General features: G+C 38.3%; 1 protein-coding gene across 3 annotated transcripts; it reads right to left on the reverse strand.

Moving 5' to 3' along the window:
- Window positions 1-702: 702 nt before the first annotated feature.
- Window positions 703-20,863, reverse strand: GRIK2 (geminivirus rep interacting kinase 2). 3 transcript variants are annotated; one of them, XM_089144089.1, is made up of 14 exons: window positions 20,840-20,863; window positions 20,542-20,733; window positions 20,137-20,317; window positions 19,633-19,982; window positions 19,084-19,158; window positions 18,957-19,001; window positions 15,217-15,291; window positions 14,593-14,680; window positions 14,335-14,456; window positions 7,391-7,486; window positions 2,514-2,580; window positions 2,293-2,408; window positions 2,118-2,196; window positions 704-1,477 (listed from the first exon to the last, which is right to left on the reverse strand). In XM_089144089.1, the coding sequence occupies exons 4-14, from the start codon at window positions 19,951-19,953 to the stop codon at window positions 1,317-1,319; spliced, it is 1,245 nt and encodes a 414-aa protein (XP_089000215.1). In that variant the 5' UTR covers window positions 19,954-19,982; window positions 20,137-20,317; window positions 20,542-20,733; window positions 20,840-20,863; the 3' UTR covers window positions 704-1,316. The 3 variants fall into 3 exon arrangements, with proteins under 3 accessions (XP_089000216.1, XP_089000215.1, XP_089000214.1); XM_089144088.1 differs by lacking the exon at window positions 20,840-20,863 and having other exon boundaries at window positions 20,542-20,831; XM_089144090.1 differs by lacking the exons at window positions 20,137-20,317; window positions 20,542-20,733; window positions 20,840-20,863 and having other exon boundaries at window positions 703-1,477; window positions 19,633-19,968.
- Window positions 20,864-21,089: the final 226 nt, after the last annotated feature.

Raw genomic sequence — 21,089 nt, forward strand, 5'->3', positions numbered from 1 at the left:
GCTCATTTTAAAATGTACCAAATAAAAAAGAAAAAGAAAATTGACCCAAAAAAACAAGAAAAGGAGGAAAAGTTGAGTAAAACACAATGAAGTAAAGCACTCGAAAAGATCTGAATACATTAGTGTTTATCTCCTTAACCTCGTTCAGAAAGTCGTGAAATTTTGTTTTTTGTTTTCCTTTTCTTTGGTAACCGTCATCAAGATTTTGTTATAAGCTCCCCAACGTAGTCTTTACTCTTTACCAGTTACCATTCATCCACTGAATGTGTCCTTTATAAACCATGGGTAGGGTTGGTGAAATTTCTTAATCACTTCAGTTATAATTCCAAATTGCAATCCTGCTATGCCAGAACGACACGACAAATTGCGTGATGCACATACACACCATGTGCTGACAGGACTGCACGAGTGATGCACGAGTGATCTTTGAGCCGTCTTTGTAGAATTGAGCTTCAGTGCTGCACATTTAATGCCCAAGAAACACATTCAGCAAAAAATCTCTTGAAAATTTCCAAGCTGAACAGTCCTGTCCTGCACAGGACTTAAGAAAAATGCTCTCCCAAATCCATGGGACTTGCTTGGGTCCTGCGCATTTACCATTAAGCCACGCACTATGGGCCGTCAAATCAAAATTTTGATCTCGACCATTGAAATTCAACGGTCAAGATTCAATTCGAGCGAAATTTTGGATCTGACGGTCCAAAATATAGGCTTGACGAATACACAATGACCCAAGCAATTTCGCAAATCCACCTCTCTGTCACAGTGCCTCATGTAAGTGACACTCAACCGAGGAGGTCCAGAGGTGGAGCCATTTTGGATTTACACCCTCGCTTTACACAATTATTTCATTAAATACCATACCAGAAATAACTGTACAATCGTTTCGTTATACCTATTTATTCAACTCAACTTCAGCAGAGAAAGCCATGCATCGAATTTGGTGACTTAGGCTCTCCCTCCCTATCTTGGACTTTGGTGCAAATTAAGTGCATACATGGAAACTAGACAGAAAAGTTCAAATAAGTTGGTATCAGTCACACCTCGGAATGAAACAAAACGCAACCATCTGTATGATGGTTACCTTCTTTAACCTCTCCGTGTCATTTCAGATACTATTGTGCTTCAAAATTGAAACTTACCACTAGTTCACAACAACAGACACTAGCCTCCCCCCCATCCCAGCAAAGAAGAAAACGGAAAACAGAAGAAGAAAGGTAAGAAAAAAACCACAAGCTCGTATGAACAGAATCACTCTCCCAAGGTGGATATGCTTTTAGCTTTACTGTACAAACAACCAACACTAGCATCATAGCTCAGTTAGTACTGGTCAAATAATCATTTGCTTGATTAGCAGATTCTTCCAGCAAAGAACTCTTATGCTTGCACCGGCAGATATACTGAGGGATGAGTCCTTCATCCCCAACCACCCAAGGATGTTGCGCAACAGCATCCAACGTAAGCCTCTGTTTTGGATCTGCAGTAGACACCCCATTTCAGAATTTAAAAAACACAGAGAGAACAGAGGAAAATTTTGCAATAACAGGGACGGCTCGGAACATTTATTTATCCAGAAGACAAGATTCTAGCTAGAGGTCTCATTCTGCCAGGTGGAGAATGCGCAGAATGCATGAAGTTTCATTCACTGGACAGACTACAAACCAACTTTAGTTACTCACCCTAGACCATATACTGAAATCAGAGAAAACTAGTGGTATTAGAAAACTCTCTGTGAGTTAGACGTGGATTAGAATCTGCTAAATGTAATGCATTCCACCCTCTACCTGTTGCTGTAGACGAGCTTAAATACCCAGCTAAGCATAGACAGTTGATCACGGAATTTTCTGGCATATGCCTGTAGGACCATCAGTTCATAATGGCTAAGAAATGATTTGTGGCCAATTCAAGACACACCATCCAAAATGGCTTGTGCCAGTCCCGTCATTAGTGAAGTGCTTGAACTAAGTTTCAGCAAGTTATTGAACCTAGGTAATTTGTTCAGTAAACCTTATTATTGCAAATGATGGAGATGGTGATGATTGATGCAACCAACCAGATAATTATAATGAATAATGATACCATTAGAGTAAACAGTAAAACAGAGAGAATTAACAGGCCTTTGCAGAGAAGTCCTTCCAGTAAGTTCTTTAGCAGCGGGCTGATGCTCTCTGGGATCAATATAACATTATTGACTATCTGGAGAAGACAGTAACAGTTCCTATATTTAATGAGTATCCATTTCAAATTAAAGATAATGATGAATATATCAACAAAGCAGCAAATAGGACCCACCTTGTCATATGTATCTTGCAGGGTGTCTCCAAGAAAGGGGTACTGACCCAGAACCATACAGTACAAAGTGACACCAACAGCCCATGTGTCTGCCGCTTTACCATGGTAGGTTAAACCTAATAAACAAGAAACTCACTTTAATTAGTTATCAGTTAACACCACAAAACCTTGTCCAACTACCTCGTGCTTTTTCAAAAGAAAATTTTGAACAGATTTCTCACCTAAACAGCACTCAGGTGCGGTGAATACAGGAGTCCCAGGAGACCGTCGGAGCTCATCATTATCATCCTGCAGATAAAAGATAGTAAGAGACTAGTTCCACCCAATGTTCTTCCATGTAATTGAACGAAACACAACCTAGCAACATTACCGTATCTATGTGTCTTACACAAAATAATAATAGCCTTCCAAGAGGCCAATAGAATGGTAGCCATACATTCTCAAGTCCAGCGACTAATTCATGATCTTTAAGTCAAAGCCTCACATTTTCTTCAATTTCCATAATTTTAACAACCCAACATTATCCCAATCATGCTACAACCAGGAGAGCTGTCCTAATACCATCCACCAGAGGAATTAAGGGGCCATCATTCATGGTGTTGCAAAAAGCTTGAGCTGGCAGCATAAAGACACTAGTTATTGAGTCTTCAACAGTGGCCACTCAGTGCAACAATGCCAAAGATTAGGACCATCGCCAATTAACTCGTCCAAGGACCCTGCGAAAGTGGGACTTACTGCTGAGTTATGGACCTTCATCTATTTACCAATGGAACTAAGAATATAGTTTGTAACCCTTGATTAGCTGTGTAAAAAATTAAAGCTCAAGGAGGAGGGTTTTATCATTTCATCCTGAAACAAACATTATTTCATACAGCTAGAAACTAGACTAGACCGGGCTGTCACAAACATTCTGGTGGAGTCAACCTACCCATGCAGTGCCTTGACAAATGGTCGACCAAGGCAAGCCTAGAGCTATTCAACCCATCTTAACATTCACTGAAACAGATCCAACCATCAAGAGGGCACAAGCCAACAATGCTTTGTCTTGACTTGCTTGAACTAACCACACAGATGGCGTTAGGTACTGCTTAACTGCTCACCCAACATTCCTCACTGCTGCAGCACATCATAAGCACCATTCCAGCTCCAGGGTACCAACAAGCTGACAAAAAATGCATGTTCCAAAAGTGTAGGAACAGCTCCACATGAATGTAAAGGCTTGCTAGAACACATGATACTCGCTTATGTTGGTCAACTTTGTCACTTCCACTACTAACACACCTAAGCATGCTAAACTAAGTGATGCCTAACAACCACACCTGCACACGGTACAGATTAGCCCAATTACTCAAGCCTGCATTCCACTATGGCATCCAGTCTTGCCCTCTTTGTCACCGGTGGCACACCAAGCTAGTACCCTCAATGAACATGCTTCCTGTCAGTAACCAAACCTGGGGTTGAAACACTCAATCACCTAGTTCAACTTCTCAGGCGCCCACCAATAGAATAGATGTGCTGCTAATGCACGTGTGACCAGGCCAATGCTGCACATGATGCCTTGCTATGGCAAGCACCATCTCTGAATTAGGGCCAATCATAATTTGAAAATTCATAAAAGTAAATCAGCATGTGTCCCAAAGTCAAATGACAAGTGCAGATCCATCAATCAATTTAATTTTAAAACACCCCAATTTCAAAACTTTTAGAAAATCATTTCAAATTAAAAGAAAGACCAAATCAAGAAACCATAAAAAAATTTGAAAATCAACATAGAAATAAATAATTAGGTAAAGAAAATGAAGAAAAGAGAGGAGGATCCATGTAGCCAGTTCTTTTGGCATGAAACAACGGTGGGTTCAAGCAATCTTCCACCAGCGATTTACTTTAGGATCCAAGTGAAAGATGGGACGCCATTGATTGGACACGTGCTGCAGACTCAGAAATGGAGCCATCACTAGTTGAAATCTTCCTAAATTACTAACCCGATAATACCAGAATCGAGAAAGAGAGAACAACGCATTAGAATCTAAAAACTTTCAGAATCCTGACTGTAGCAATTGCAAATAGGACGAAGACATTGAGGCTCACTGTGGTTTTCTCAATTGATCAAATGGGAAAAAATGAGGAAACTGAGACAATGAGAGAGGACAGCTGAATCCACGCAGGTAGACAAAGATGGAGGAACTATTCACCATGAATAACCTTTCAAGAAGACTCACGAACACAAAGGAACTCCCTTTCAGTATCAGGATATTCTAATCGGGCCAATCGGTCAGCCTGACCGACAAGCTAAATAATGAAACCGAGACAGGCCTGCTTTTAATTGATTGTATTTCTAGACTGGCCTGCTTTTAATTGATTGTATTTCTAGACTGGCCCATTTATTTATCGGTCCAGTGTGGGTAAGTCTTTGCTGGGTCAGGTTCATTCTGTTAGGCTGGGCCCAACATTGACTCCCTTTCCCTTTATCTTCCACTATTTTATTAAGGTCATGGCAATTGTCCCAGTATTCTTCTTCATCGAAGAAATCTTCTTGGGCTGCTTCAAGAGGTGGATATATGACTTCATCTTTAGTGTTCTGGTGGTTGGGTGTCAAGGATAGCACTTCCTTTCTTTTGAAAACAGTCTTTCGCACAGTGTCCTCTCTCATGATACTATGATAGTAGAAACACTCATCTGGGCTGCTGCTGTTGATGTGGCCCTTTCCCTTGTGGTATGCCCTAGGAGAATTTGTGTTACATGGAAAAATTGTGGTGGAGGCAATTATGAATGGTTTGGTGATGTAAGCAGACCCAACCCCCTCCAAGAACCAGCAACAGCTGGCCCAATAACCAATCCCATTGGCAAACCAAAGGGCTGGCCGACCCCACAAAAGAGTTTGTTTCCCCACCTCCTTTGAACCCAAAGGGGCCCCGTAATTTTCCTAATATTTTTATGAGTCCATATCCACTTTCTGTTTTTCAATTGGATTAGTAGTTAAGAGTCCTGGTCAGAGTGGAATCCCAGCTGGAATCAATTTTAAGGAAGATTCCTTCTGGATAATTAGTTATAAATTCTTGCAAGTTGTTTTTGCTTATAGAAGATTCCTTGTGGTTTATTATTAGTATTGACTTGTAAAGGGAATCCAAGTCCAAAGTGGATTCCCTAGTTGAGTCCAATTTAGTTTCTGGAGAACTCATATAAACCAATGCAAACATGCAAAGAGAAAACAAGTACACTACTAAAAGGGTTAAAATATAAGAAATAGGAGAGAGAAGCTTTGGGAAGCTTTGGAGAAGAGTGAGAACATGGCAAAAAATCGTGTGAAAAATTGCCGTAAATTCAACCAAAATTCAGCTAAATATCGCCGACATTGGCAATATATCACCAACTTCTCAATGATATATCGACAACTTTTGGAATTTCTCATGTCGCCCATGGGTTTAGTGTCGGGTTCCATCAACACGACAATATATCGCCGACTTTTCGTACCATGGTTATACGGTTACAAGCAATAAGACTCCAACTTATCTATTCCTAGACACCCAAACAACAACATAAAAGTAAAGGAAAGTAAAGGAATACGACGGCAAGTAAAGGAATTTTGTTTTAAATAGAACTACTAATTAAACAAGGACTCCTAATAAAATTGACAAAGACCGACTCAAATAACAAAAAAAGAACATGGTTGGAATCCAAATAAAATTCCACTTGTAACTAGACCTAATTGGGTCTGACTAAGATTCCCAAAATGGCCCGAATACCCTTGCTTTTGAAAACTTATCCCATTCTGCTGGGCTGGGCCATAGGGTCTTCCAGTGATACATCAGTGACAGTTCGTGCTGCAGTGATAAGGAAGATTCAGGCCCTAATTAGAGCCATTGGATATGCTGCTCAGCCCTTAGAAGCCCAGGTGAGCCCAGAAGCACTAGAAGTATTTCTAGTTCTCTATACTTGTTTTTTTCTCCCTTGTCAGTGTTAGTAATTTTGCGGCAGTCACGCAAATATTGCCAACTGTAAGTCACAAATGTACCCTTAGGTTAATCAGTCTGCTATTCAATTATTAAGTCATGTAAAACAGCTTACAATTCAGGCTGCTATGCCCTTGCAATAGTCAGTTATTAAGTGCTAGTACGAGTTGTTAACAATTTAGTCCTTTTAGGAGTCAGATCTACATCCTATTTTCATAGGACGTCAATTTTAAGCTTATTTAAACCCCATAATATCATAGGAGGAATAATTAGACTTTAATTATTTCACTTTTTATCAGCTTCTACTTGGCTCTTCTAAGCTTTTACTAATCAAAGTACAGACTAGGGTTCAGCCTCGGTAAGGAACCTCTAAAGTGGGAAGACTCCATCAATGATTCAGGGTTAAAAGCTTGATCCTACGAAGGCTGAGGATTCAAGCTGCAGCTTTGTCATCTCCAGCCCCTTCATTAGCTCATACAGGGCCTCTACAGCAAAGTAACTCCAGGCTAGCAACCCCACTCATTTTCACCTTTGACCTAGCATCATTCAACCAACTATTAGTTTTTTGGTGATCTCCACTAAGCCCCAATCCTTCACCAGGAAACCCATTAGAATATTCAGCCCTTGTTCCAAAAGCCACATCCCTGAATAACCATTAAATACCCCTACACGACCCCTAAAATCCATACCTAAAATTCTGAAACGTTGGTTCTATTTGGTAGAATCTTGGCTGTTTTGACCTTGTTTAAACAACTCATTTGAAGGTTACATTAAGTGGTCTTACATTGGGATCACAAATAAGGGCCAAAAGTCCCAAGCTTCCAGAGTCAGCAACCCAAGCCGAAATATTCCAATTCTGGCCCAACACGTACATAAACAGTCCACGCAAGTTCAATATATTAGTCCTTATTTTCTCAAAACAGTATACATGGAACCTAAAAGAGTCGAGGGGTGCATGACCAAGTTCTCTTCTCCAGTAATAGCCTTCATACAAATAAGCCATCATATCATGATGAAAGCCCAAAAACCATGCAAACAATGAAATTCGCATGAAAAAAATTACAGAACCCATTCCGTCCATGATTCCTAGGGTGCTTAAATTCATCAGAATCTCATGTACAAATATATTAGAATAAATATAAAGGTACCTCAAACACCTGGCTGACACTAAAGTCTCCTATCTTCACTGTACCAGTACTTGTAACCAAAAGATTATCAGGTTTGATGTCTCCATGCACAATATTCTGTCAACAAAGATGGAAACAACATTAGAATCTGGCAGAATTAATGAGCAAGAATATCACCAACAAACCAGAAGATGAAATCAAGAATATTAGATACGAGGACAAGTCCACACCATAAATTTCCAGCTAACCAAACCAGGAGCATTCGACCAGCACATTCATAAGGAGATGAATGCTTTCAAGAAGGGGAGAGCAGATGTGAACAGGGTTGACTCCTTGGCCGAAACCCTAAAGTGCGCCATCTAGGGCTGGCCGAACCCTAAAGAGGGTATTTTGGTCTAAACCAGCCCTAAATAATTGCTGGGTTTTTATTTCCAGAATTTATTTTTATTTTCTGAAGAGTTTCAGTCAGTTGGGAAGTCCAATTTGAGTTAAATTAGAGTTCTTGAGCCTTGAGACTCTTATTTAAAAAAAGATTCTTAACAGACTTTATTTACAAGAAGAGTTCCTTTAGTGTTTGAGTCTTGGGGGAAATCTATTTTCAAGGAGATTCAATTAGATATTTTTATTATTAGTTTGGATGCTTGAGATTAATTATAGAAGGATCCTAATCTATAAAGGAAACCCAATTAGGATTAGATTTTTTTAGTAGGCTATAAATAGCCTATTCTTTCTTTTTGATCTCAAGTCTGATTATTTTGAAATAAGAATTATATTGAGTTGAGGACCATGGTTCACGTTTGATGGGGCCCGGTGGATTTCCAACAAGTTTCTTCTTCAACAACAGAAACCATTCTCCAGCCAACATCCAGTTCCATCTCATCTATAGAAACAACAGCAGCCTACAAGTACAGCATAACCCACCACCCTTCCCTCACCTCCTACAACCCCTCCCCTCCCTGTACAACCCAAATTCCCTTTTCTCCATGCTGCCTTTCTCTGGCAGCATCATTCCCAAAGGCCCATGACTCCCCTACCCCCTACGATCTCCCTCAGACCTTCCCCTACCCCTCCCCTACAATACCCCCTCCCTAACCCTCTCAGCCCTCTCTCTCTCTCTCTTCTACCCTACGGCAGCAGCAGAGCACCATTTCCCTATCAGGTCCCTAACCCACCCACCCCCACCCCCACCCTGTTTACCTTCCCTTTCCCTCCTAGCTGAATCACATATAACCCCTCATCCCATCCCTAGCCTTAATTCCATCTTAAGCCTAAAACCCTTACACTTCTAGATTTCTTGCACTTCATCTTCTTCAATAAAATTCTGCAATTCATCTTCAACCTCTAGACCTAAACCCTAGTTCAACATAAACTCTCAACTGCACTCCAGACCCACTTAGAATTAGCATCTCCTATACCTACTCCACTTCCCCCGTCCAAATCCTAACCCTAGTTGACTTCCCTAAGAGTCTCACTCCAAGTAGGAAACCTCCAACTAAACCTAAAACATTAGTTTTAATTTCTGAAATTACAAAATAACAACAGCAGCCCCATTCCTAACCTAACTGACCCTAAGACCCTAGTTTCTAAACCCTAACTTCTGAATCCAGATCTAACACTACCATAAAAGCAAGGTTTTCAAGTTAAGGCCCTAATCCTGGCCGAGTTCTTCTAAGCCTTTACCCAACCCTTGTGAACCCTAAAACCATCCCAAACATCCCATAATATTAGACTGTGAGCAGCCCTTAATTTTAGGGAAATATTCGAAAAACCTAACCCTGAGTTGGGTTTCACATCACCTTATTAGGCTCTGATACACCTTCATTAAATAATCCGTAACAGGGACCTGATACACATGCGTTAAACTAGTCCTTATTAGGTTAATAATTAGTATCAGTGCCATATTTTGAATTTAGTTTATACCCTGAGTACAACTAGGAAAGTAAGTGACAGGCTATAAATAAAGCCCTGTGCATGTAGTAGATTTCATATTTCAGATTAATAAAGCTATCCACTACAACCTACCTGTTATTGTTGAGATAAGAGTTGCTCCATCACGAGTAAGGGACCTTCCAGATGATCGAGTAAACAAATTTCCAGGTTTTCCTTCGGCTGTTGTTGCAGCCTGCCTCTATTTTTGTCCTCTTTCATATCAGTCCATTACAAGGCTTGTCCTCCAGGTGATTGGTAAGCCAGCAGCTTTTCCCACCCCACCTTCCACCCAATCCCTTCTTTACCTCATTGCAGCCTTCCATCCATGTCTCATTACCCCCCTCACTAGAATTCCCCAAAATACAGATCCATTATCCTAGGATCCACACCAGCACTGGAACCCAAGTCCAGCCCCTGTTTCCAATCCTTAACCGTATTCTTTGATGCCCTGGATTCTTAAAACCCTGACCCTAATTCAAGATTCCAAACGGAACTAACTAGTCTAGCATTAATCAATTACCAGAATCAGAATACCTACTTTAGGCTGCGTTTGTTTGCTGGAATACAGGTGAGGTGGGAAAATTCTTGAAAAAAGTGTAGATTTCCATTATATCCTAAAATTGTAGATTGTTTGGTTGCTTGGGGTGGGAAAGTGAGAGACAAGCTTTCTTGTATCAAGGAAGCTTGTCTGGTGAGGTGGCAGCCCAACTTTCCCACCCCAAGGCTTTTTAAAACCCCACAAATTTGATGGGATTTTGTGGTAAAGTTTGGAAAAATAAAAAGTGGGACCCACTACTATCACTTTTCCACAAACCCTTTCCTTTCCTTTTCCCTCACCCCACTACACATGAGGCCCACATGTTTTTTTCCCACCCCACCTTTGCAAACAAACGCAGTCTTAGGGAATTTTTGGAACCAATTTCTGACCCCAAACAGAAGCCTGAAACTGTTCTGGCCAAAATCTACCAGAAACCTGACTGCTCATAACTGCTATTCATCTAAGATCTTGAATTTCTGGCCGTCATTACTTGAGGCTACAAGATGTCTAGACTAAGTACAAAAATATTTTATTAATAGGTTCAATAGTATATGTATGAAAATTCTGCCCGACTTAAGTATAAGGCCAGAGCAGTACTTTATTCCTCATGTTTTTTATTTCAGTTTAAAGTGTCCAAAGAAGTCTAGTAGAAGTTCTAAGTCTAATAGATTCTTAAGCTCTATTTCTTTTAGGAGTTTATTGCCTATACCATGAGGCCATTTTAGCCTATTTATACCCCTAGCACAAAGAACAAAGTATGATTCAGATTATTTGATTTTTCTCTTAAGCCTTCAGTGCTTTGATGAGTGAGTTTATTGCTGCAACAACTAGTTTATGTCAAGTTTGGTCATAGAAGGTCCAAAATATGAGTATTCCCTAAAGTTATAGGTGAAGTCAAACAAAGATCCCTACTGTAGCTGAATTCAAAGGCTCCAAAACTCCATCACCATTCAACCCAATGCTCCTGTGCTCCATAAGGTTCCGCCATCCTAGTATTTGGCAGCCTCCATCAGCCCATGTTTTCTATTTCTCGAATTTTCAGACTTTTCAAGATACCCAAATTTCAAGGTTAGATCTACACCAATCTAGCCATTAGATCTATCCAAATCTTAAGCCCATCACCTCCCCAAACCTAGTAACATCAGATCCTAGTTTTAATCCCATTTTGACACCTTGAAGTCTATACCATCTACATCACTAAGAATACGACAGGTTCACCCAATTCATTGCCGTGAAACTTACAGCAATTCTTTTAAACCAAACCTATCTCAACCTATCTCCCATTTGAGATTGCCAAGCTTAATTACATTAACCATCTCCTTAACATCAAAATCATCCCATCGTAGCCCAAATAACAATACCCTATCCACAAAGCCATAACCAAAGCTAGTAGACTCCATATTAATCCCACAAGTTGGTTCTAATCAAGATCTTGGAAGAATTGACTCCTAGTTGATCATCTATCAATCCAGGACCATAGAAGAAATTTCAGTCAAAATTTCAACCAAAATGCCTGTATTTTTTAAAACCGAAACGAAATACCAATTCTCAGTTTTTGTTGATTTCTATACCATTTTCACCTATTTTCCACGACTCCTTTGCCTTCAAACACCTCTTTTGCCTCCAAACACCTCCTAACCCACAACAGCTACAAAAGAAACTCCGGCAACGATAGAACGTGAAGCATGAGCCATACCCAATAGTTCCAAACTTTCCCTTTTTTATTTTTGTTTTGTTCATGCCTTAAATGATCTTGTATTGCCTTAAAATTAATATATGTTTAGCCTAGGACTATGATCTATGATTGTGTTTTGTTAAACTTATTTTTTATTATTTGCTACCATTTTTTCATTTTCTGATTTTCATAATTATTTTCAAAATTATGTATTTTTATTTTATGTATATATGATATATGGGCTTCAACTTAATATATGTGAGACACCATCACTTGATCTAGTTGGTGATTTTATTTTGTTGACTTGTTGTATATGTAACCATTCTATCAAACAATTCATGTATGTTGATGATTCTATGGTTATATGCAATACAGTTTGTACTTGTCAGAACCAGTCATTTGTTAGTATGCTTGAATGATAAATTTTCAATGGCTTTTTTTTTGGTAAAATACTAATTTCATTGTGTTTATTATGCTTTAAATAGGTAAGAGGCAAGAATCAGATGAAATGGATGTCATATAAGGCCCGAAAACTAGGGTCAAATTTTCAAAAAAAAATCATATGTTTCAACCGAAATTTCACCTAAAAACTTTGGCCTTCTCTTGGGTCAAAATCCTGGTTTTGACCGAAATTTTTTCCTTGTATTGAAGGACCTAGTTGATCAACTATCAATCTTAGGATACATCAAACGAAGATCAAGAACCAGAATTGGGGCCTCTAGTCACCGAAGGAATGATTTTCTACATACTGAACCTGAGAGAGATAAGAAGAGGAAGAGGGGAGATCGGAACAGAATTTATAATGGTGCTACTACTACCATCCAGAACAGCGCAGCAGCCTTCTAGGTATGTACAAGGGGGACGAAGAAGATAGCAAAGGAAAAGGTCTCTCATAGCCTGCATCTATCATAACATCCTGGCAACAATTAAAAAACACAAAAAAGTTATTTAAACGACTGAGAGAAACAACAATTTTAACCTTTTTAAAGGGAAATATGTATTCCTAGTTGTAACCTGAAGCTGGGATTAAACATGATGACTCCTAATTGAGACCATTACTGAAATAAATCCTAATGCTCAGCTCATTAAAAATAAAAAGAAAGATTACAATAAATGTCCCAGCTAAACGAAAACCTTACAAATAAATGGACTAAATATCTTATTGAACCCAAGGACCGGGTTCATCTTTCACATGGATCACGAAGTCAATTTGGACTGGTCCAAGACCATGCACAAGCAGCACTAACCCCCCCCCCCCAAAAAAACAACCCCCTCCTCTCTCTCTTTCTCCAAACAAACCATTTTGTTTACTTCACTGCCACTCAAGCCAGATACTGAGGCATCTGAAGAATCCCCCCCCCCCCAAAAAAAAAAAAAAACCAAGGCTACTTCAAGTTGAGTTATACATAAGTGTGCTTTCATAAAAGGAAAGCCAAATGCACAAGCACAAATGCACAAGGAACACAGTAGAAAGTAGCCATTCACCAGGAGTAAAATAGCTCAAACATATGACTCAGTTGATAGGGCCACAGATGCCATTTTTACACTTGACGTTGTGCTTGAATTGATATATGACAAGCAATACTCATAAAAGGGCAAATCCAGTGCCAAAGGCTCCACAAAAGCAAAATCCCTAGGGGAGGGTAGTGATTTTCCTAAGCAACCTTATCCCAACAATCTAGGAGGCTGTTTTGATCATGGTGAGAGATCTCACGAAATATCTCGTTTTTTCAAATAGGTGAGACGAGATGGAGGTCGAGAATAAAGAGTTGGGATATCTCGCTCGAGATCTCGCCATATCTTGCTATATCCCACCATATCTCGCCCTGGATCTCGCTAGAACTCTCAATTTTTGCCTTTTTTTTATTTCGGCTGGATTTTCACTTGCAACTACTCTCAGCACATCTACAACATCGAAGGAAAACCAATCATTCTCTGCTTGTCTTATGAACTTATGATTTAATAACTTATATAGAACTTCTAATGGTTGTATAATTTTATTATTCTATTCTTGAAAATTGAGATTGTGATACTCATATGAATGGAATTTTGATAACATTTAGGTTACTTGATGCATTTAATACACTTGCTTTTCATTTATATGCCTTAAAGGTTCTATATTACATGTTGTGTAACCTTACATTCCCTAATCCTACAACACTTTGGTTTCACACTATGGGTAGTCTTAATAATCATATTTAGGGTTGTTTTCTGACAAATCCAAGGCCACCAATGTGTTCAAAAGGCCTTAAATAGGCTAAATACCAAGTTTTAACCCAATTGGAACCCTAAAACTCACCGAGTTGACGCAAAAAATTTGTATATCTTGACCGACATCTCGCCAAGATGGTCGAAATCTCAGTTTTTCAATGTGGTGAGATCTCGCTCAAGAGCGAGATCTTCTACCATGGTTTCAATAACTTGATGTCAGTCTACAACAATACTCATATTGAACCTTAAGTTGGAATCAACATACAGACAAACTCGACATCATCTGACAGGGAATAATGCATTTCAGGTGTCTTCCTATATAACATTGGTTAAATGAATGCAATCTTAACCAAATCATATATCAAAAAATAACAGAATAATACTAGAGTCAATAGAAGTGGTTGACACTAAGTAGGACCAGTTCACACCCCACATCAACATAACATAGATATCCACAGGAAAATAAACAATTAAACTAAAAATGGTTGGTAATTTACCAACAGAAGAAAGGCATTGAAAGAAAGTTATCCATATAACATATAATATATTTTTATTTTTTTTGGGTGAAAATATGAACAATAAGCACAAAGTGCCCAAGCTTCTAGATCATACATGACCATGCAGATACATCAACCCAGCAACTATATCTCGGAGATACTTTCGAGCAATGCTTTCTCCTAAGCCCCCTCGCTGACCAGATTCACATACCCATTTGCCTTCCACATACTCAAGAACTGAAGAAAAGAAAAGACGAGTAGTTAATAGAATGGCTAAATAAAAGGCTAGCTAAAGTAAGGTTCTAAGACAAAGCTTTAAGATTTCATGACTTAAAGAAAATTTGAAGGCCCATAGAAGAGAGCCGATGAGTACCCATGTAGAAGTGATCTGTGTCCGGGTCATCAATCACCTCAACCAGATTGACTATATTGGGATGATCCAGCATTTTCATAATTGAAACCTGTATTTTTTTTTTTTTTTTTTTTTTTGGGTTGGAGGGCCGGGGGTGGGCGGCATCATGATCAGAAGACAAATTAATAAATAAAAAATTTCAGAAAGATAACTCAGCTATTTGAGTGCAGATAATTGCAGTTCTTATCAATGATAGCCTACTGAAAAGAAAAACATTAGATGGTTACCTCAACCGAGGTACTCTACAAATCATAGAAAGTAACAAACATCTATGACAGTTCTATGAATGGGAAAGAATAAGGACACAAACACACAGGGAAAGAGAAATACAGGATACAGCTGAAATAGTCCAGCTTCTAAGAAACCCAAGTTAAAACCTCAAACATGAGATAAGAGTAAGATGTGACTCAAATATCCCTAACAAAGAACTAAATTTTCAGTTCCAAATGATGAGGGCGGGGGGAGAACTGAAGTAGATCATTCCAAACAGAAGCAAAACATTCACCCAAAAACAATCACAAAACTTCACTTGTTTAATGGGGAAAGAGATAAGCCAATTGAACTTAAATTAAATGTATAGTGTACCTCCCTAAGAACATCGCTCATTGCAGTCTCAGATGGTGCTACACGCAGCCTTAATAAATGAGACTTATGAAAAGCCTGCAAGAGTTCAGAGGAAATATATAATTGCACAATAAGATGACACCAACCAACACTGAAAATAATATTATGCATTTCAGAATACATCTGAATTGAAGTACACTCTATGTGAAAATTTAGCTGATATACCTTATCACTTCCAAATGGATTAGGATTCAAAGTTGACAGACGAGACTATCACAGCGTGATTTTACTAACAGAGGCATATGGTTTAAAATTATGTAGGTCATTTTCTTATGAACCAAGAATGCAACAATGATTAGGTGAATCCTCAATTTTTAAATGGAAGGAAACAAGTGGTATGTTATTCCAGGGAAACAAGAACAAAAAGTGTAAGAATACAACCTTCACCAAAATAATATATATATATATATATATATATATATATATATATATATATATATATATATATATATATATATATATATATATATATATATATTGTAGGTATGTATATGTGTATAAACTTTTAGTATTGCTGCTCATTTAACCCCAAAAAAAATGACTAAAAGGTATCTCAACAAGGATAACACAAAAATCTCATGATTCAAAAAAATCTTAAAATTGTGAGACAAATAAACCAATGAATGTCAAAACTAAATAACCTTTTAGAAATCCAATATTCCTCAACTTGGAGACAATCTTCACAACAGAATCAGTCAATCATCACATGACACCCGTAAACACTCTTGTAGACTGTTAATCCAACAACTAGTAATAGTAAGCAACCAAAGAAAAAATTACCAAGTGACTTCAAAATTCAAATTCGATTTCAGCATCTACTATGAGTGCCATCAGCCCCTGCCCTGCACCATATATATATGTGTGTGTATGTGTGTGTGTATAGAGAGCGATAACTGGACAAGTTTCAAATGATTGCTTTTTCTTAAACACTCAACAGACCTGGCAATCTGAAATATAAGCAAAATAAGCTGGTTCCAAGGAAAATATTGTGCCTGCAAGGCTCCAACAACTAAGGTAAGCAAGAATCATTAGACCTTCACATAGCCCCATAGCCGCCATAAAGTTCTAATTAGGAGCTCCACATCCCCCCCTTCACCAGCATTGATACTTGTGGCGATCTCTTGAAGATAAGCAAAGATGATAACATCTTCCATATACACCAAAAAGCTTGAACAAAAGGCCCAGGCATCTTCTACTTATTTGTGCTTCAATTGCCTGAATCTTCTTCCTTGATCATCTTTGCACACTTGTCTCAAGCAGTCTCTGTGCGATTACATAGCTCTTAATTAAGGTACAATCATGCAAAAGATAACAGAGCAGGATCTGTAAACTTTTTCCCCCACTACTCTCATTCATCTGTTTACGATTTACTGGACATATTTCCTCCAAAAACAAAACAAAATACAAAAAGCTAATAATGCAACTTTTATGCAGTCATCCTCACCCCATTCAAACCTTAAGATTCAACTTCAATAACAGAGCAAGAATATGACTGTAAGACATCTGAAGACACTTATACAAAGTCTAACGCAAATGCAACTCAGAAATCCAAAGTAGATCATGCACATTGCCTCTAGTTACATCTGTACTCCTGCAAGTACTTGACAGCGCTGCCTATTAAAAGAGCTACGCAAAAAATAAGATAAACTATGAATGAATTGAAAACATCGGAAAATGGAAACCTGGTCACCACTTTGCATTTGGGTCAGTACTTGGGTCAGTACTTCACACACACACACACAAGAAAAAATCTGCATTCCAAGATTATAACGAAGTAGGAAACTAAATAGATTAAAAGGAACCATCGGACATGTTTCGGCAATCGTGGAAGATTCACAAAGAAGAGAGACGGAAATGCCTTTCTTTGCTGACTGACATTCACAAAAACGAGGCTCCTAAAGTGCATGCCATCTGTGAAAAAGCAAAAAGGGATTTGAAATAGGTTTTTTTAAATGTTTTCCCGACATCCCAGACATTGAATTGGCAAAAGCCTTGTGCACTAGGTACGCTAAGTAAAGATTACAAATTGCTAAGGCAGCCAATCATACTATCATATCATACTACTATTATAAAAGCACGAACTCAATAAAGATGTCTACCTTTTTTTCTTAAAATACCCTCAATCATCATCATCAATTAGTAAGTGGATATGACTAATTATGTCTAAAATTGTCATTCTATTAGACTTTTTCCTCCTTTTAAATACCCCCATTCATTAACTAAGTAAATACATGATTACGATTAATATGTCTATAATTGTAATTATAACTAAGAAGTGTATTTTGAATAATGTCAATATTAATTATAAGAGCAAATGACATATACACCCCTAGTTTGCAAACAATTACACTTACACCACCACCACCCCCCCCCCCCCCCCCAAATTTATTCTATCCATTTAAACCTCTTATGTTTCTTATATATCAATCATACGCTTACTATTCGAATAATGAAGTTAATTGATGAATCATCATCTACTGTATTTCCAACAATCCCATTGTGCCTTTCTTTATCGCAAATCTATCAATATAAATAATAAGATAAAAAAAAAAACCCGAAGCACAAATATCGTTTCGGGCTGCAATTGTTTACTGCTGTTGACTCCTTATACCTCTTCTTTTTCCATGTTAGTTTACTATTTTATCCCTCATTCTTGACCACCCAACACTACCTCCCCCTCCCCCACCACTACCCTCGCCAACTCACCTTTTCACTTGTAGCCCTAACCTGTTCATCCCCCTTTCGACATCTCCTCTGTCAATTGCCACACTTGTTTTCCCATATGCTACAAGTTTCACAATTTAAGATGTTCTTGAATTGTGGTGTCTAAACCTAAAATGAATGTTTCAAGTGGCAGGGATTTTGATGAATCTGTCGGAGGTCACATACTTGCCATAGGCGAAAAACCGCAAGGTTAGTCAATGGAGATGCTCATCTAGGTTATCTGCAAATGATCTTCCTCCTTTTTAGTTTACGTACAATTTTTGTTGACTACAGATCAGGTATTAAGTTTGATTTGGTCGCCACATTTCCCCACACCTTCTCAAGAGGTTTAATTGCAGTAGTTGGTTTAGCCATTGAAGCTGCACAACCTCTGGAGTAAGGAATTTCATTTCATTACATATAAAGTATGACAATATGATATCATAGTATGATATGTTTGTCGTTTGATTTAAAACTTCTCCTGTGTCATTGAAACCATAAGAAAATACAAAACATGTGAATTTGCACTTGAGTCTTCACTAGTAATTACAATAACACCAAGCGAACAATTAAGTAATACCAAACAAATAGTTAGCAGCACTCCTGCAATAATTCAAAACATATGAACCAAAACCCTAAATGTATCCATTCCACTTAGATCAGAAACAAAGAGAAAAATGTAAAGTAAATCTCTTATCCCCTTACTCGGTAAGCACGAATGAATTGCCTCTTCAATCAAAAGGTAAGCCCTTTCAATAGATAAAGTAAAATACTTCCTATAATTTCTTTTTTCAAACAGATCTAAATTAAAAAGATCAATCAAACACAGAATACACAATTAAGAATACACAATTAAAACTCAAATAGACCTCCATAAAAATGAGGCATGAGCTACCTTTCTTTCTTAAAGATTAAAAATAAATTAAGTTGCCCAAAGCTGGGTCATGGACAAGAAGACACATTACATCGTAACTTGCACCTGAAAAGAAATTACATACCTTAATGGCATAACGTTTTCCATCAACAGTGCTTTGGTATAAAACCTGTTGCATTGCAAGGCAAGAGTTTAATGTTTATCCTGGTACAGAAAACGAGTTTGCATGATTTTTTGTACACGCCGCTTACCACTTTCCCGTAGCTTCCAGATCCAATCTTACACACACGTACATACTCATTAATCATCTTATTTCCATTCTCATCCTGAAATCCAGTCAGCACAACGTACAAATACAGGCGCCTTTAGATGTGCGTTATAAAGATACCACGATATGGAAAAACAGCAGGAATTATCAGGATAATAAAGTCACAAATTCGTATTACATATTGAATGACTTTCTGCGGGTATAAGTAGTAATGTCTAGTTCATATAGCATTGTTCAAACAGTTGCATGAATTCATTAAATAAAGGGAAAAACAAAAGAGTTCAAGATGACCAGTTTATCTTCCCACCCCCACCCCCAAAAAAAGGCATAGAAATACTAAGAAAAAACAGTTATCATCTAATCTAGTAATTCAGCAAACAGTCAAGTCTTCCATTACATTAAAAATCAACCTTCCATCCGAATCAATCAATAAGGCTTTATTTGTGGTTAAACAGATAAAGTTCAAACATGTACATAACAGCCTTCAAAAGTATTGAAGTAATGAACCCAACCCCCCCCCCTCGTGTTTTACCTCTGAGCGAATGAGTTGATGAGTCTCCTTCACAGGTACTTCCCTGCATATCTTTCCGCTTTGGAGTCTAATCATGATAATATCTTCAGAACGCTTTCTTCGACTGTGCAGTTCACCATCATCTCCATGAAGGGGATCAGTTTCTTCACCATTATAGAGAGCACCATCAACTTCATCATCTTCTTCCAGCAGAAAGTCTTGAGAGAAACGATGGCCTGAGCGAGGGGCAGGACTCAGGTCACTTTTGGTCTTCCTAATGAACCCAAAGCAACTACAGCACCCCATTTCTGAGGCCCCGCCAATATGATTTTTCCAAAACATAAGGAATTTCAACACCTAAAGACAAACCGCTGAACCACAAAAACAATGAGAAAATCCAAATCAAAATAGTGGACAAAAGATAACTAAAAGTCGAAACTGGAGTCATGAAAAGATCAAACTGGGTATACTCTAAGGCCGGGCGTGCGTAGTATATGAAATATATCAGACGAAAGACACAAATACCTGCCCTGGGATGGGAGGGAGAGAGAGGGTTTCACAACCCAGCCACCTCGGCTAGTCTAAAGGATGCCATTCGGACAACGGAAATAAGCAGCTGATGAAATTGATGCCGCTGCGGTTCAACACTAACATCTCGAATGCTCCAGCTTATAAAAACTGAAGTAGGGCACCCCCTCGTTCTTCCCTACAACAGAGCATATCACTACCTTTTGACCTTTTGGTACAAGAAGAGATTACAGAAGATATAATAGTAATAAATTGCCAATCGCATTGAATTTTAAAATGGACAACATTGAACTTCAATCCACGACATCAATCACCAAATAAATATCTATAAGTAGCATACAAAAATTTGACTTTTCGTTGTCCAGGAAACTAAAATATCAAAAAATTTCGAACCCTAACTACCTCTGTGAAACGACGATTCAGAAATGTTCGATTCAGGGATGAGAAGCTTGAGGAAGACTACCGAAATTCAAAACCCTAACTTCTTGATTCTTGAATACATCTAATACAACTCCCTCTCCTCCAATTGCAAGCTCAGCAACCGTAGATGAAACCGCATCACGGCAACATCAACAGAATGATTCTTATCTGAAACTGAAAGAGGAAAAGGTGAAAAGAAGAATAAATTCGATTCGATTTTGGGCTAAATTTGTAAAGACTAACCAAACAAGGAAGACAAAGGTGTATTCTGCGTCCGTACCTCTCGAATCGCATAATATTAAGGATGAAAAAAAGAAAGAAAAAAAAAACATTTTTGGTTCTCGAAATCAGCGTACGTTAGCCGTTAAGTTACCAAAAAAACTACAATCGTACACGTGGTGGCCCATTCGATGTTGATCGAACCGTTTGAACTTTGATCTTTCGTTACGTTGGGATTTGGGAATAGGACAGAGTGGCAGTTAAAGCGTAGAAGTGAAAGGACGATTTTGCACTCCGTCTCTTTTTCTTAA

The sequence above is a fragment of the Hakea prostrata genome, chromosome 2, assembly GCF_041222555.1.
Source record: "Hakea prostrata isolate BN-2017 chromosome 2, UWA_Hpros_2, whole genome shotgun sequence".
Classification (NCBI taxonomy): Eukaryota; Viridiplantae; Streptophyta; class Magnoliopsida; order Proteales; family Proteaceae; genus Hakea; species Hakea prostrata.

Coding starts and splice junctions, on each gene's coding strand:
- GRIK2 (XM_089144090.1), bottom strand. CDS start 19,953: ATGTTTTGGAAAAATCATATTGGCGGGGCCTCAGAAATGGGGTGCTGT. Junction 15,292..18,956: donor GAAAACGTTATGCCATTAAG/GTATGTAATTTC, acceptor GAACTCTTGCAG/GCTTTTCATAAGTCTCATTT. Junction 1,478..2,117: donor GGAAGGACTTCTCTGCAAAG/GCCTGTTAATTC, acceptor TGTCTACTGCAG/ATCCAAAACAGAGGCTTACG.